This window comes from Anarrhichthys ocellatus, unplaced genomic scaffold (assembly GCF_004355925.1).
Source record: "Anarrhichthys ocellatus isolate YVR2014 unplaced genomic scaffold, GSC_Weel_1.0 scaffold18, whole genome shotgun sequence".
Classification (NCBI taxonomy): Eukaryota; Metazoa; Chordata; class Actinopteri; order Perciformes; family Anarhichadidae; genus Anarrhichthys; species Anarrhichthys ocellatus.
In genome coordinates, this window is record NW_022280048.1 from 1,053,541 (window position 1) to 1,068,937 (window position 15,397).

The window sequence follows — 15,397 nt, forward strand, 5'->3', positions numbered from 1 at the left end:
ATATTTGTAACAAATGTTTTGAATAAGATGTAGATACCACAACAATATTTTCAAGCACAATCAATGCCTGATATCAGTGATTCAAAACTCCAAAATATTCACAATCTTTGTCTCTTTTAATTTGTGTGTGATTGTTCGTCAGCTGGTCATGTGTTCATCGGGGGAGAGCCTTCCCAGAGGGAATCACATTGTCACAATGTGTTTGGCTTGGTGAGGGCGAGAGAAGCCACGCTATTTCCAGGAAGCTAATTGCACTGCAGACAAAACAGTGATAAGTATACTGGCGTGTGACCTGTTCCAATAATACCTGAGCCTACTATACATGTTTTGTTTTAACTGGGCCAGATCACCAATATGTGCAGTTATGCACGATGTTGCCTAAGGCATAGCCATATATATATATATAAGAAATAGCCATATATATATATATATATATATAAAGCCACCTAACACTTAACCTGCACAGCTTCTATATTTTGATTTGAGCGAACTTACACCTCAGTTCATTACAACACACTGACCCTTTCCTTGTGGACAAGCATTCAATCAGGGATTCCCGCAAATATCAGTGAGTCAGTATGAGTCGGTGTTATAAAAGTATCCACCAATCTGAACCATTGTGAACAAGCCTCTTAAACTGGCCCTCATTTTTCACATTGTCAAAGTTGAATACAGTATTCTGTATGTGCTTGTGTCAGCCCTTTACGAGACACCCTTGCTATGACAGTACTAATGTATCAGTTGGAAAACAGGAAACTTTGATACCTTGAGTGGGATTTAAAATAAACTTTGAACTTTGAACATGAGCTTGCTATAATGGATCTGTCGAAGAATTCGCGGAGGTACAAAGTTCAAGGGGGAATCTTTCTGGTGATTCTGGATCATCTCCGACACGTTCACGAGACACTGTTGAATAAGACGGCTTACTGTTGCATTGCCGTCGATGCTTCCATCAGCCACACCATAAGAAGACTAGGAGCCCTTAATCTGATGAGAACAGACTGGAATACTGATAATCTCCACACTGCTCCACAAAGACCTACACGTTTTACACACCTTGTATTTGTACTGTTTACTCTTTGTTTTACAATGTAAAACAATTCATTTTAAATTCTCTATCTATTGGATGGAGAATCGTGTTGTAAGTTTGCTTAACCTTTGTGTCTGTGAGCTTTCATAAAGCAACACTAAAACAATATAATAAGCAAAAAGCAATAAGTGCAGTTTCTTTCAAATACAAGTCAACCAACATATCTAGCAGCAAACCTCATGTCCTGACACATTCAGAATCCCTCTGAGATAAATTAACCCTGATTTGAACAGGCCTTAAACTTTATGACCCCCATTTATTCCAAATTAAAGGAGCCCCGATTGCTTTGTTTGTGGAGGTGCAAATGGGATTATCAGCCTAACTACTACCGCAGCCATGTGGCGACCATGTTGTTGTATGTTTGTCCCTGTGATTTAGCTGGCTGGTATTATCAAACCCTTTGTAGTCCAAAAAAAGCTATCCGCTGATTGCTTAACTGGATTATGCAGCAGGCATCGACAGCAATAATGGACAAGTTAAACCCGAATGATGCTCAGCGAGAGGCTGCACGTATAAAAAGGCCGATCAACTGTCGCAAACCGCACTCTCCACTTACCCTGACACACTTCACCAAGCTCCCAGACAACTGAGAAGAGGTAAGACTTCATCTTAATGGATTGATGGATGAGTGGATGGATGGATAGCAATGATACTAATGTCGACGTGCAGCTGTTGCCTGTTGTCAATTTGGAGCATGATTTTCATCTTTGAATAGAATACAGTGATAAGGAAAAATTACATGGACTCATTCTTGAAGGATAACTAGGGGTTGTGCAAGAAACTTAACTTAAAACTGAAAATCAGTGAGTTTTATTAAACCCTTTGGAGATTTTGTTTTACTCATCCTAATTAAATCCCACTGTGCAGTCTTTCACAGGCCATTTTACAGCGTACGGTTTCCTAAATGAGAGTTGGGAAGCGTTTCTACAACAAATAAATGTAAATGAGAAAGATATGTAGTTTTTCTAAATGCTTGTGTACAACATAGCAGGCTGCCCTAAGGCTTCAAAGTATGGCAAATGGGGTATTAAAGCAGCCTTCATGGTTGATGGCTGGTTTGCGGGTTAATGTGCTGATTTCCCAGAATTCTTCTGCACAGCACAGCATTGCAACCCTGATGCTGAGCCACAAGTACCGTCTGATGTCAGTCGTAGTGATATAAAAATGTTAATCGTAAAATGTCCCTGTGTGAAATACAGATACGAGACACAGATCCTCAGCTCAGGGGTGAGATCAAGTCGCTTAGATCATCTGTAGCCAACCACCAGCTGTAAGGCGGCTGTAGCTCAGTGTTACGGAGACCGTCAAGTAATCAGAAGATCAGCAATCGATCCTGCTTCTTACTGTCTGCATGTGGAAGTGTCTCTGAGCGAAACACTGAACCACAAGTTACTCCCCGGGCACTTAGCAGCAGCCCACTGCTCCTAAATGCTGAGGATGGGTTAAATGCAGAAGTCAAATTGCATGTACCTGCATGTATATGACCATTGACATAAAGGTTACGTTTTAAGTGTGCTAAACTAATATAAGTGGTATAAAATGTTAAATAATATAGTTTTTGATAGTTTTAACAAATACATTATTTAGTTCATTAGTACTAGCTGCAGAGGTCACAGGTGAGCATTTTCTGGATATCTCACAACAGTTAGACTTGATGGATGCACCTTTGCTGTACCTCTCTGTGTTGCTGAAATGCACATGCAGCCCTTGTTCCTCAATCCACATAGTTGGTATGGCTTGGAAATTACTCCGTACAGTCTCTTCAGTCTCCATACAATGAATGTACGTAACGCAGCGATCTCTGCGTTTTTCCTGCACTGTTCTTTTAAGCTTTGCGTTGAGGCAGGACAAGTAAATGTGCTGGGAAATAACCAATTAAGCTTTTACTTACTAAGTTCCAAGTTACCACGTTTTTCATAATAGTATAGTAAAATAGTAAATATTAAGTAAAACTCGCAAGGGAATAAGACCAAATAGTCTCAGTACAGTAGATGATGCCAGAAATGAATTTGAGAAGTTAACAAACCTTTATCATTAATGAGCAACAATTAATCAAACAGCTCTCTTGACCTTTCTGTAATAATCCTTATTACAAGGCTATCGAGAGCTAAAGTTTGTGTCCAAATAAGTCCAGGAATACTACAGCAAGTTACTGAAGGGGTTTTATCCTTTTAACAGTCTTTGAATAGTCCAAACAAGCAACAGCTTTGGCACCGCTGGTACGTTTGAGGGGAACACTTTGGGACATAATCATGTGCCGTGTAGCCCTTACACAGATGGCGTAACCTTATCTCAAAGGATTAACCTTCTGTACCCACAAAAACAAAACATTAATCTAGTCAGTATAGACAGTTGATGAAGGATCAATATCTTAATGACATTATCATCTGACCTCTTATTCATACTATGACCTCCTAATAACCTAAAGTCACTTATTTCTTTTTCTTTCCTTCGAACAGACGACTTGCAGAGATGGCAAAGTGAGTATTGTTTTCCTTTTGTTATTTGCTTTCTGCTCCCCTAAGGTAGTTCTCCTATTTCAACTTTACCTTTAAAGAAACAAAAAATCTTCATAATGTTGTTCTAGAGATTCACATTGTAAATTCCAAAAAACAATATAAGTTATCATTTTTGGACTGACATTAAAACCTGGGTCAGGCAATCCATAGAATTGTCAAATAGTTTAAAAGTATTTATCTAAGGTTTGTAAAAGCTTAGTCGGTTGATGCATCGGTTCAAATTTGGCCACAGGTAATCAGCTATTTAGGAACCCTGCAACACCATTTGTAGCTCCCTCACCTGGGCCAACCTGTCAATCCGGGCACGGCGAGGTAAAGCTGCTCCACACTTAGCTGTTCCTAACTGGATAAAAGGAAATAAGGGATTACTGGCCCTTCTGCTGCTTGCAAAGGAACATACATTACCTTCAGAGACTCAAACTAATCAATATATTATCTGGTCAATGCAGACAGTAACTCAGTTACAATCCCAAGCTTCTTATGTTGACTGTTCTATGACAAATCAATAGTTCTACATTCAACTCTTCATGAATAAGAAACAGTCAAATAACAATAATATCAATACTAATGGCAGACGAATAATATGTTGAAGTGGTGTTTCTCTTCATTTCTTTCACAGGGTTTTCAAGAAGACCAGCAAAGGCGGAGGGGTAAGTTACAGTTGTTAAGTTTTTTCTTGAGTTCTTCTCTCGTTTTTTAAATTATGTCGTGGTTTTGAAATATTTTTCATTAATGGGAAATGAAACACTCAACTGTTTCCTTTCCTTCGGTCTGACAGCTGACTCTGTGCCTGGGGAAGAGAGACTATGTGGACCACATGGACAAAGTGGACCAAGTTGGTACGTTCCTCCTTCAATACACATGTGTGTGTGTGTGTGTGTGTGTGTGTGTGTGCACAGCTGCATAGAGAGTCTGTTAAATATAACATCGTCTGCACTACATTTACAGATGGTGTCGTAAAGCTGGACACAGCAGATTTTGCAGGCCGGAAAGGTAACATCATCAGTAACATTTCAAAGTCCTGAAAGACAATCACTTACCAAATCGTCTCATGCAAGTGATGGTAATGAAACAATGAATTATGTGTCCACAGTGTTTGTGCAGCTGGCATGTGCCTTCCGGTACGGGAGCGACGACCTGGATGTGATGGGCCTGTGCTTCAGGAAGGACATCTGGATCACGCATGTCCAGATCTACCCAGAGAACCACAAGCCCTCTCTGAGCGAAATGCACAACACCCTGATTAAGAAACTTGGAGACAACACATACCCTTTCACTTTTGAGGTATGACATCGTGTCCAGATACCAGTGTGACCGCAGCCTGTTCGACCCCACATTCTGCCTTTTGTGTTCAGGTTGAAATCAAATGTTTATTTTACTAAATGCACGCAACATTTCATGGACAGTTGATACCGACTGTTGACAAAGTAATGAGTCCTTACAAGTTACTGCTTGTCTGATATATTATTAGTCTAAAGGGGAATTCAATTTGTTTCTATATAATCCAATAGAGCATACAAAATGAAATAAAACATTATGCCATCCTGAAATTCACTTCACTAAAGCACAAAAAAGCCAGAAAAGGTTGATTAATGAGTCTGATCTCCCATAACTGATTTCTATTAAGTTGCAATCTCTGAAAATATTCTCCATTCTTTGTATAAACAGATAAAAGTAACTCTTCTTCTTTGTCTCTCTAGATTCCCAACAACCTGCCATGCTCCGTCTCTCTGCAGCCCGGACCAGATGACAAGGGGAAGGTAAACCTCATGCTGATCTGTGAACACCGTCCACCTCTCCATGCATCGTTGTCCAGTGTGTAAGCAGCCATGCTCGCTGTTGTGGTTGCTAACGTCTTATATTTGCTTTGCAGGCATGTGGTGTCGACTTTGAGGTCAAAGCGTTCCTCGCCAATGACAAGTGCAACGCCGATGAGACGATTGACAAGAAGTGAGTATGCTGTCATTCTGTCACCATCTCTTTGTATTCATTCATCTTCCAAATGTTTGCCGTACTATTCTGCCTGATTAACATCTTACTCTCCTCTGTCCCATTCTTCCCCACAGGGACACCGCTCGCCTTATCATTCGTAAAATCCAGTACGCCCCCGCTAAGGTGGGCACCGGGCCCAAGGCTGATGTCTGCAAGGGCTTCATGATGTCCGACAAGCCTGTTCACCTCGAAGCTTCACTGGAGAAAGATGTACAGTAGCAAAACTTAACGGCTTTAAAGTGTTATATCTCGGCTCTTCTAGATGTTTGTTAATGCTTCCAGAGTGAGTTTGAATGCGGACTATGTTTTCCCAACTCTACAACCATTCCCCACCATTAACTGGTTGTTTCCTGGTTTTGACCTCAGCTCTACTTCCACGGTGAATCAATCCCAATCAAAATCAAAATCAACAACGAGACTAACAAAACAGTTAAGAAATTCAGTGTCACCGGTGAGTACCTCTGCTGACAGAAACACTCCTTATTCAGATTTGATATGACTGTTAGAGCACAACATAATAATCTGTTGCCTTCTTCCTCCTTCAGTGGAACAAACCACAGACATCGTCCTCTACTCTGCAGACAAATACACCAAGTCTGTTTATAACCAAGAGTTTGGGTAGGTGAACAGAACACTGAGAACCACAGCAAACATCAGTTGCAGTTTGGTGTGTTCATGTGTGGGTTTGTTGGTGTTTAATCCTCCGCAGAGAGACGGTGGAGTCCAACAGCACCTACGAGAACACTCTGAGCATCACCCCCGTTCTGGCTGACAACAAGGAGAAAAGGGGGCTGGCACTGGACGGACGACTGAAGGATGAGGACACCAACTTGGCCTCCACCACTATGTAAGTGCACAAATGTAGCAGACAGGACGACAGCAGGATTTATATGTACTTCATGGAGCTTTTCTGGCATGTCACTCCGTGCCCTGTCTTATAATAGTTTTTAAAAAGACACTTAATTGAATTAAACCTTCTAATCCCACAAATCCTTGTTGTAATTCTCCGTAGGCTGCGGCAGGGTGTTGAAAAAGATTTGTTGGGGATCCTGGTTTCCTACAAGATTAAAATCAACCTCATGGTGGCCGGAGGAGGGTGAGTGTCTAATCCCGTTTAAATATTTTTTGGTGCATAGAAACTTTTGAAGAAAAAAAAAGAATGAATTGAACTAAAACAAACTCTCTCTTGTCTTCATGTAGCCTGCTGGGCGGCCTCACTTCCAGGTGAGTACGGTTTATTTACAGTCATATCAAACGCATGCAGCCAGGGATCATGCATCACCTGTATTGTTCTGATTGGTTGGTTTTCTCTGCAGTGATGTCACAGTGGAGCTGCCGTTGCAGCTCATGCACCCCAAACCTGAAGGTATTTTTTTTAATAACTCACAGAGACTAACATTATCCTGCTGATACCAGTGCATCTACTGACTTTTCTTTTTTCATCTTCTCATCCTATTTTCTTTCTCTCACATCAACCTGCCTTCCAAACTGAGCAGAGTAAAGGTTGAACATCAGCGTAAGTACCAGATCTCTTTACCATATGTTTTGGTGATATCACCTAGAAATCGTATTGTTGAGAAGTTGCTAAGCAAGGAGAACAATTTAGGTGACATTTTGACATTTGTTTCAGGAATTATTGTATTAAATGGTTCTTTTCATGTTTTTTTCTATTACAGTGTCTTGAAAGAAATCTCCCCATAGTCAAGGTGAGGTTCATCGACAGTAGACTTCAGTTTAAGTGGATATATACACAACCCTGAAGATATATTTGTCCCTGCTTTGTTTTCTGTGTGTGCACGTGTGTTTATACATGGTTATACATTAGGATCCGTCTTTATGACCGCTTGTTATCTGTCAAACTATCACGATAAAAAGTAACAATTATAGTTAAACTCCCAAGGCATTCAAAATGAATGATTGAGGATTATTTTGTATTATTTAAAAAGTAATTTTCCTATTATGGTAGGCAACAATAAATGCAGTTCAGTGACCATCCATATGGTAATGGTAATGCGTAGTGTTGTATGTGATGGGAAGTGTTATAATATTGAAACAATCTCAGGTATTGATTGTTGTGTGTCCACACATGTGTGTGTGTGTTTTGAACTTCCCTTTGTGTTTTCTTCTTCCTAGAGAGGATGTTACGCTGGAGGTTGAGAAGAAACCCATAGAAAGACAGGAAGACAACGAGGGGAAGTGAAACAAAACAAAGAAGAAGAAAGATGTGACTGGTGAAATAAACCCAAACAACAATAACCAAGCAACTGGAGAGAATGAGCTTTTTGACACACCAAACGTACAGATGTAACAGTCCCCTCACAGATTCTGTTGTTCTTGTTTAATTATTATCAATTAGCTGTAGAAGATGTATTCTGTAAAATAGTATCCAACATTTAGAGACCAAATAGAACCACACATACAAAATTAAAATCCTTTTCAATTACTTCAGAGTATGAGTGGCGTAAAATGGGAACTCAGTTTGAAGCCTGAACAAGCCACTGTGCTTTGGACTACAGTGGTCACCTGTTATTTTGAATGGCACTTTTATCTTTCCGTAAAATGTATCAGATTACCCATAATACAATAAAATTATTGTAAAAACTGAATTGTTGTGGTGTAAGTTTTGTTTATGTTTCTGTCTCTGCTGATTTCAGATTACAACACATCGCTGCACTCAACTGGTGTTTGTTTTATTCAGCGGGATGTCAGTGGCAACCCTGTGCTCATTCACTTGAGCCACAAAACGCACCGCATTTTGTAATTATGGTGCAATTTGTTATCATATGTTACACTTAAGTTGGTATGGGGACACAAAATAGGAAGCAAAGGCAATTTGAAGATCTTATACATAAATTATTGGGTAAAGTAATTCTCTCACAGACACACACACAATCATTTATACATAAAATTAAGCTCTTTTATTGTCTATTTGTGTAAAGGCTATTGGTACCAGGGACTTGGTGTGCTCCTGTGCCTACTGTATACTTCTATTATTATCTTATTCAGTTTCTTGCTTGGAGGGTCATGATGGATGGCATCCATCATGACCTGAAAGCCCTCAGCTATATGTGACTTCATGCGAAGGGATTGAGGATGAACTAGTGGAGGCCAAATTTTTCCAAGTCTCTCTCTGAGGAACTGAAACATTCATTCTCCTGAACCAAAGGAGACGAGCAGCGTCGAACAGGAGGTAATCAAGGAGCCTCGTCTCTCTCTCTCTGTCTCTCTCTCTCTGTCTCTCTCTCTCTCTCTCTGTCTCTCTCTCTCTCTCACACTCTCTCTCTCTCTGTCTCTCTCTCTCGCGCGCTCTCTCTCTCTCTGCTCTACCCACACAGAACAGTGGAACTGCCTTGCCTTGGGAGAAGGCTGAAGGCCAAAGTCCCCGAACCCAATCCCTTTTACCTCAACCTCTTTATTAAAGTTGTTTCATACCAACTGCCTTTGAGTCTCCTGTTTTATTGTGAATCTCGCCTCCACGTCCCCTCGGTTGCCGCACAATACAAATCACAAGCCTTAGAAATAAGGTGCACAATTTATACTGCAGTAGAAATATGATATTCAATTTTCTGAGCGTGTCCATGTGTTGGCTAATAATCAAATATTTATCAAACGCCATTAGTCCTATAAGGGCTTTTATAATATTTTAATAGAATTACTATTTCTGCTTTCATTGTGCAATTTTAAAATTCAAACATTTTAAAGTTAAAATATACAGTACTATAAAACTATTTCATAACCAATGTGTATACATCTTCTGTCATATCAGATTGGGTTCTTTAATTACAGAAATAAGAGGTATTCAAAAATGGTCCTCTATAAATTACTCATATTCAAAAACATCCATAATGAGACAAATGTGGTCATAAATGATGTTTCATTAATGAACCTAGACTTTGTTGTTGTCAGCTATATGAGCCATGAGTTTAAAGCTATTATTTTGAAATTAAAAAAGACATTTGGAAAGGAAATAATGTGGTCCAACTCCCTGAAAACCAATACAAATATATTTCATGATACGTAGTTAATTTGTTATACTTATATGCATGTGTTTGATCATACATTTATTTGTCATAATAGTAATAAAAGCTGGGATTGAAATTGGAGTCACTTCGGCTCAGACATTATAAATATTTAGTAAAGAGGCAATTAGAGGTTTTTAAATGTCCACTGTGGGAGACTCCAGGAGGGGGCGGCAGTGCGACGTTAAGGAGGCTAACTGCCGCAAACCTCAAAAAAGAAGAAGAAGAAACTCAGCAACTCTGACGTCATCACGTAGAACGTGCAGCACTGAAGCAACATGGCTCTGAATGGAGGTTTGTGAAGTTATGATCTTATAAGCGAGCGAACTTTGACATTTATCTCGTTTACCCGTGCTACTGACAAATAAGTATTTTTTTCGCGCGCGTGTAGTCATTAATTACCGTGTATAATCTCATTTTTACTAAAAGTGTTCGTCTGCACCGTATAGACTACGTTAGCCCACGTTAGCCGGGTTGGTTTGCTAGCTAGCTTATCATTTTCCAGCAGAGCACTGCGGCAATGCTAATCACGTTTTATAACAACACAACGAAACATCTAAAGGTTCTAATAAGTGCAAAAGTGTTGTGAAGTCGAGTTAATACATTTGACAAAGGGCTAACAGACAGACAACATATACACACACGCTACAGAAGTGCAAAGTGTGTTATTACAGCAAAAAGCTCTGAATTTTGTGAGTACAGTTGAATAAAATCAACACTTTGTCACTGACCCCAGATGACAAGGACTTCGAGTGGGAGCCTCCAACAGAGGCAGAGATGAAGGTGATCCAGACTCGCAGGGAGCGACAAGACAAAATCAGCAAGCTGATGGGAGACTACCTGCTCAAAGGATACAGGATGCTGGGAGAGTGCTGTGATGTGTGCGGGGTGAGTCAAGTGGACCTTTTATGCTGCGTGTGTGATTTTAGCCTCAATAATGTAGAAAAGATGGAGTCGTTCTATCACGAGTGTTGAAATACGTTTGGTTTGTGTCTCCAGACGATTCTTCTCCAGGACAAACAGCACAAAAACTACTGTGTCTCATGTCAGGAGCTGGACTCTGATGTTGACAAGGACAACCCTGGTACACACACACACACACACACACACACATGAGTATTAAATAAACCTGCTGTCTCCTTCCTGTCATGGCTGCTCTTCTTGCTTTGTGCCTGTTTGTAAATACCATTTATGCTTTTTCCCATCTTTCCCCTTCTCCCTCTTCTCCGCTCCCCTCAGCTCTGAATGCACAGGCAGCGTTGTCCCAGGTGAGAGAGAGACAGCTCGCGGCCCAGTCCGCTGCACCGTCCCAGGCCCCAGAACTCAATGGAGGCCCCAGCAGCACCAGTAGTCAGGCAAGTGTGTCCGTTCCTCTGCCCAGACCGGAGCACTGTGAGGGGGCTGCAGCAGGGGGAAGAGCTCTCCTGCCTCCGCCTGCTGTCCCTTCTCCTTCAACCCCTGCACCCACCCCTGCCCTGGCGCCTCCTCGCCCCCCAGTAAGTCCACCCACCCCTGCCATCTCACCTATGTTGCTAGAAGCTGAGGAGGCTGTTCTCGTCAAACTTCGGTGGGCCACTAACCAGCTACAGAGTTCGGCCTCCCTGGAATCGAGTATCCAGCTCTGCAGCCTGATCACCAGCTGTGCCAACTCGCTGCGCAGCCTCAAGGAGCTCAGCCAGTAGCCGCCACGGTTGAAACCCTGGAGTGCTGTTTCTTCTTGCCTCTGTTCTGGAATACTGACTCTGGTTCGCTGCCTCGCGGCATCTCCCTTTGACTGACTCCCTGCATAGAACTGAATTTGAAATTGGTCAGCAAATGCACTTGAAATAAGATTAAAATGTCATAAGTTCACAAGTTGCTCTTGAGTTAGCATACCCTACATGGCCGGCAGAAATATCATGTTACATTGTTTCCTTAAATGTTTAAGTATACCTGTTTGAACATTTGACTGTTTTTGTCAATATGTAAGTTATGATGTAGTGACAAGAACGGAACATGTCTAAATGCACATTCGTCATTGGTATGAATTTAAAACCGTCTGGCCATTAAAACATTTTAAAATAAGACTTAATCTATTATCTACAGGAAAAGACTGCAAATGTAATTCTACAGTTGACTTTGATTAATCCTAAAAAGGCCACCACATTGATATCAGGGTAAATGATGAGATGTTCAGTCGGGTGAACAAAGGGTGTTGGTTTGCAAATTCAAACAAAAGCTCTGTTGTATCTCAGCATAGACGCTGTTGCGTGTGTCTGCACACGCAACAGCGTCTATGCTGAGATACAACATACTACTACACTGAGTCATCAATTAAAATGTAAAGTCTGTGAGTGTGTTGTTGAAAACACCAGTCCTCTGACACGAGATGCATTTTTCTATTTACTGTTCAGTCTGGATTCAGATGGATAACCTTGTCTCCGAGTCGCCGGTAACGCAAAGATTGTGAATGTGTGCGGGCAGTTCTGAGGTTTTTATTGTAAATATATTTGATACATGGTGGTGGTGGTGGTGGTGGTGATGGTCATGTGATGCTCGGATGAAATGGGCGACATTCAGGAGTCAAAGTCATAATTCTTCATTCATTAAAACCATCTAGAGCAAATAAACTGTGCACTGTACGTCAATAGACAGCACTTCATATTAGATCAAAAGCCAGCTTCAGTTCTAGTTTTCTAATTCTGCAGTTTGCTTCATTCCACAAGAGGGCGCCAAAATGGTAAACACAATGCCGCAAAGTTGAATTGAAAAAACGCTGTATTTAAACAAGTAGTATTTCAAGTACCAATAAACATGTACATTTCCGTTTAAACTGTGTCCCGTATATTACAGTTGTATCTTTGTTTCAACACAAGTTGCCACAATCACACAGGAAATGAAGTCATTGACACATTTATTTCATTTACCGGTCTGCTGGTAAATGGTGTTGTTTAGGACTCAGGTGTTGGACAGAATGAGTGTATTCGTTGTGTTTGTGTCTCGGCAGTAAACCAGTTCCATCAAACAATACACAGACAGACATTCTCCCTTTCCCCCAAAAAAACACTGTAGCGGGGCGTGGCGCGGCCGGGAGGAGCCGTGGGGGGGGGGGGGGGGGGGTGTCTGTGTCTGTGTCTGTGAACTCTCACACAAAGGAGAGGAAACAAAACAAAGCCAGGAACTGGAAGCGTGACATTAACTTCTAATTCAGTGCCTCTACCGCAGCGGTGCATTTGACTTGATTTGCCTTTGAAAAGCCTGTTTCCGACACATTGGACACAGCGTCTGCTGCGGGAGAGAGGAAGACAGCACCTTTGGGTGACGGTAAGACAGCATTAGACTGTGTGCGGGGTCTCTCCTGCAGAGTCAGCTGTGCGGCGTGGCGATGAACGGCAGTCGGTGCGGCGTGGCGATGAACGGCAGTCGGTGCAGCGCGGCGGACTGTCCGGTGAGCGGCGTCTTCTCGGTAGACGGGCTGCCGCCGCTGCCCAAAGGCCTGAGCGGGATCCTGAACTCCAGCGGCGGGTCGTGGCGGGACATCGAGAAGGTGCACAGCAAGAGAGCGCGCATCCAGGCCGACATCAGCCGGGGCGGTGGAGACGCGCCGCGCGGTCACGGCAAAACGGGGGGACTGGACGCCGCTCTGGCTTTGCTGCGGAAAGAGATGGTAAGGTGGTCTGCGAATATCCTGCCTTTGTCTGTGTGTGTGTGTGTGTGTGTGTGAGTGAATAGCGCACAAATTCAACCTGCGCAATTGGCCTGTTTTGCTTCACGCAAATCTGCACTTATGATTATAAATACATTTGACAAAATGATCTTAACTCAAGCTTCACTCTGGCTTTTTCCAATAAAACAAACAATACAAAGTAATGGGGATGAAGATTAAGGTTATTTTTTTCATACTATTTATGTGGTAGAAGGTGAAAATGAAAGTTCCTCATATGTGAATAATATTTGGTGGCCAGAACATATTTTGTGTTTTTCGTGTAACAGGTCGGCCTGCGTCAGCTCGACATGTCTCTGCTGTGCCAGCTGTGGTCTCTCCATGAGGCCATCCAGGAGTACAAGGGCTACTCGCTCCTGTCCGGGGCCTCGCTCGGTGCTGATAATGGATCCTCTGAGGAGGAGGATGAAGATGAAGAGGAGACAGGAATCCCCTCGCAGCCTCTGTCCTCTTCGTCATTGCCTCTGCCTCCACCCAGCAGCAACTCCAGGGACCAGTGGATCAAAGACTCCTTTCATATTCCCTGATGTAGACACACACACACACATATGCACCATGCACTGTGCTGTTTTCTCAAAGTTCATGTGTACCTTCAGGCAACACTTACACTAGTTTTTATACCAGAAATCTTCTGGCCGGTTTGTTTTTCTGGCCGTGGGCCAATCAAATGACAGCAAATTAATATCTCAGCAGAAATGAAGACCAACTAAAAGAGAAGAAAATCAAGATAGACAAGTGAGACCCGATGTTATCAGGTCTGATTCCACTTTGGATACTATACATGCCTGTTTGTGGTTTCCTGATCATTTCAGACTTTTTTAAGTCCCTGTTCTGTAAAACAAGCAGGACAATGTTTCCCATCGCACAGTATTTTCTGCCATTTAGTGTCTTGACTGAAGTGTCGTCAATCAATTATCTGTATTCCCTTTAATTCTGTGAGCATTTGAGACGGTATACACATTTTTCTGATCCAAATATAAGGAGGAATTATTTTATTCTATTATTTTATATGTCTCCCGACCCTGACGTTTCCTGTCTACAAAAGAGCTACAAAAAAAAGATTGCACGTTACTTCTTTAAAAGTATCTTGGCTGCCTATGAAATGTTTAAAAAGTTTTTGTAACCTCTGTTTTACGTTGTATGTGCTGCTTCTGTCTCGGCGAGGACACTCCTTTTATCTGGACACCTCTCTTGGTTAAATACAGCTATGTGTGTTTATTGAAATACATTTTGCTTATAGAGTAGGCTAATTTTAGGAAATGATTAAACTAAAGGCTGATTCTGGTGGGATTCTACTTGGATGATTAAAACTGTAATTAAATTCTCATAAATAATCAACTTTTTTCAGTATTATCTGTAGGTAGTGTTCAAATGAAAGCTGTGTGTTTTTTTTAAGCTCAAACCTTAAGAACTGTACAAAGCATGGGACTATGAAGTAAAGTGGCACAGTCTGTCCGGTGGAAACAGTTACATAGTCTTAATGCTTCAGAAAATGCGCCAGTAAATTACTTGTTTTGTTTCTAAATCTTAAAATAAAACTCCAGTGTACACCACAGGCATTCACAGCGTTTCTGTATTTGAATTAAAGGTAACCAGAGGATGAAATTGCTAAATATGACCAACAGGGGACACACTGTCACTCGTCAGGAGAGCTCCTTCCCTCCAGCAGGCCTCCCTCCTCTGACGGTCATGTCGAAAGCAGCAGAGTGGGGGAAACCATTTGCTGCGTGGAGAGCAGGAATGAAGGGGGAGTGATGTTTGGAGTAGACAGCCTCATGCTGTTCTCTATTTATAATCAACATATGTTGTGGTTATTGTTAGAAACGATCTGTCTCTCTGACGTTTAACTGTGGGGGTCTGTCTCTTCATCACAAAGCATGTCTTCTCACCTGTTTGTCTCTCTTCAAATTGTGTCCTCTTTCTTTCTCTGCCTCTTTTTGTCTTTTTTGTTGTCCATCTATCAGCAATTAATGTTATTATCACTCCACATAGTTGCTGCAAGTGCTGTTCATGCACTATAGTGAGTGATCATTTGAATAAATAGACACCAGGCTGGAGGTCAGTGGCTATCAGC

At 41.7% G+C, this 15,397-nt stretch overlaps 3 protein-coding genes across 3 annotated transcripts; all 3 read left to right on the forward strand.

Annotated features, from left to right (window-relative positions):
• Nucleotides 1-449: 449 nt before the first annotated feature.
• On the forward strand, nt 450-8,207 carry arr3a (arrestin 3a, retinal (X-arrestin)). Its single transcript, XM_031857205.1, has 18 exons — nt 450-1,686; nt 3,550-3,570; nt 4,229-4,259; nt 4,388-4,448; nt 4,558-4,602; nt 4,703-4,893; nt 5,310-5,369; nt 5,483-5,559; nt 5,676-5,811; nt 5,968-6,052; nt 6,147-6,219; nt 6,311-6,448; nt 6,614-6,697; nt 6,802-6,825; nt 6,918-6,967; nt 7,098-7,117; nt 7,278-7,307; nt 7,735-8,207. The coding sequence occupies exons 2-16, from the start codon at nt 3,563-3,565 to the stop codon at nt 7,100-7,102; spliced, it is 1,068 nt and encodes a 355-aa protein (XP_031713065.1). The 5' UTR covers nt 450-1,686; nt 3,550-3,562; the 3' UTR covers nt 7,103-7,117; nt 7,278-7,307; nt 7,735-8,207.
• Nucleotides 8,208-9,853: 1,646 nt separating this feature from the next.
• Nucleotides 9,854-11,829, forward strand: znrd2 (zinc ribbon domain containing 2). The gene is made up of 4 exons (XM_031857422.1): nt 9,854-9,914; nt 10,357-10,508; nt 10,620-10,704; nt 10,860-11,829. Exons 1-4 carry the CDS (start codon nt 9,899-9,901, stop codon nt 11,300-11,302), a joined length of 696 nt encoding a protein of 231 aa, XP_031713282.1. The 5' UTR covers nt 9,854-9,898; the 3' UTR covers nt 11,303-11,829.
• Nucleotides 11,830-12,719: 890 nt separating this feature from the next.
• On the forward strand, nt 12,720-14,494 carry fam89b (family with sequence similarity 89 member B). The gene is made up of 2 exons (XM_031857434.1): nt 12,720-13,266; nt 13,593-14,494. The coding sequence occupies exons 1-2, from the start codon at nt 12,985-12,987 to the stop codon at nt 13,848-13,850; spliced, it is 540 nt and encodes a 179-aa protein (XP_031713294.1). The 5' UTR covers nt 12,720-12,984; the 3' UTR covers nt 13,851-14,494.
• The last annotated feature ends 903 nt before the right edge of the window (nt 14,495-15,397 follow it).

Bases quoted from the DNA above. Each gene is read 5' to 3' on its own strand.
- fam89b (XM_031857434.1), top strand. From the start codon at position 12,985: ATGAACGGCAGTCGGTGCGGCGTGGCGATGAACGGCAGTCGGTGCAGC. The intron at 13,267-13,592 runs GTAAGGTGGTCT...TTCGTGTAACAG, and splicing joins CTTTGCTGCGGAAAGAGATG to GTCGGCCTGCGTCAGCTCGA.
- arr3a (XM_031857205.1), top strand. The intron at 4,894-5,309 runs GTATGACATCGT...TTGTCTCTCTAG, and splicing joins CATACCCTTTCACTTTTGAG to ATTCCCAACAACCTGCCATG. The intron at 5,370-5,482 runs GTAAACCTCATG...TTTGCTTTGCAG, and splicing joins GACCAGATGACAAGGGGAAG to GCATGTGGTGTCGACTTTGA.
- znrd2 (XM_031857422.1), top strand. The intron at 10,509-10,619 runs GTGAGTCAAGTG...TTGTGTCTCCAG, and splicing joins AGTGCTGTGATGTGTGCGGG to ACGATTCTTCTCCAGGACAA. The intron at 10,705-10,859 runs GTACACACACAC...CGCTCCCCTCAG, and splicing joins TGTTGACAAGGACAACCCTG to CTCTGAATGCACAGGCAGCG.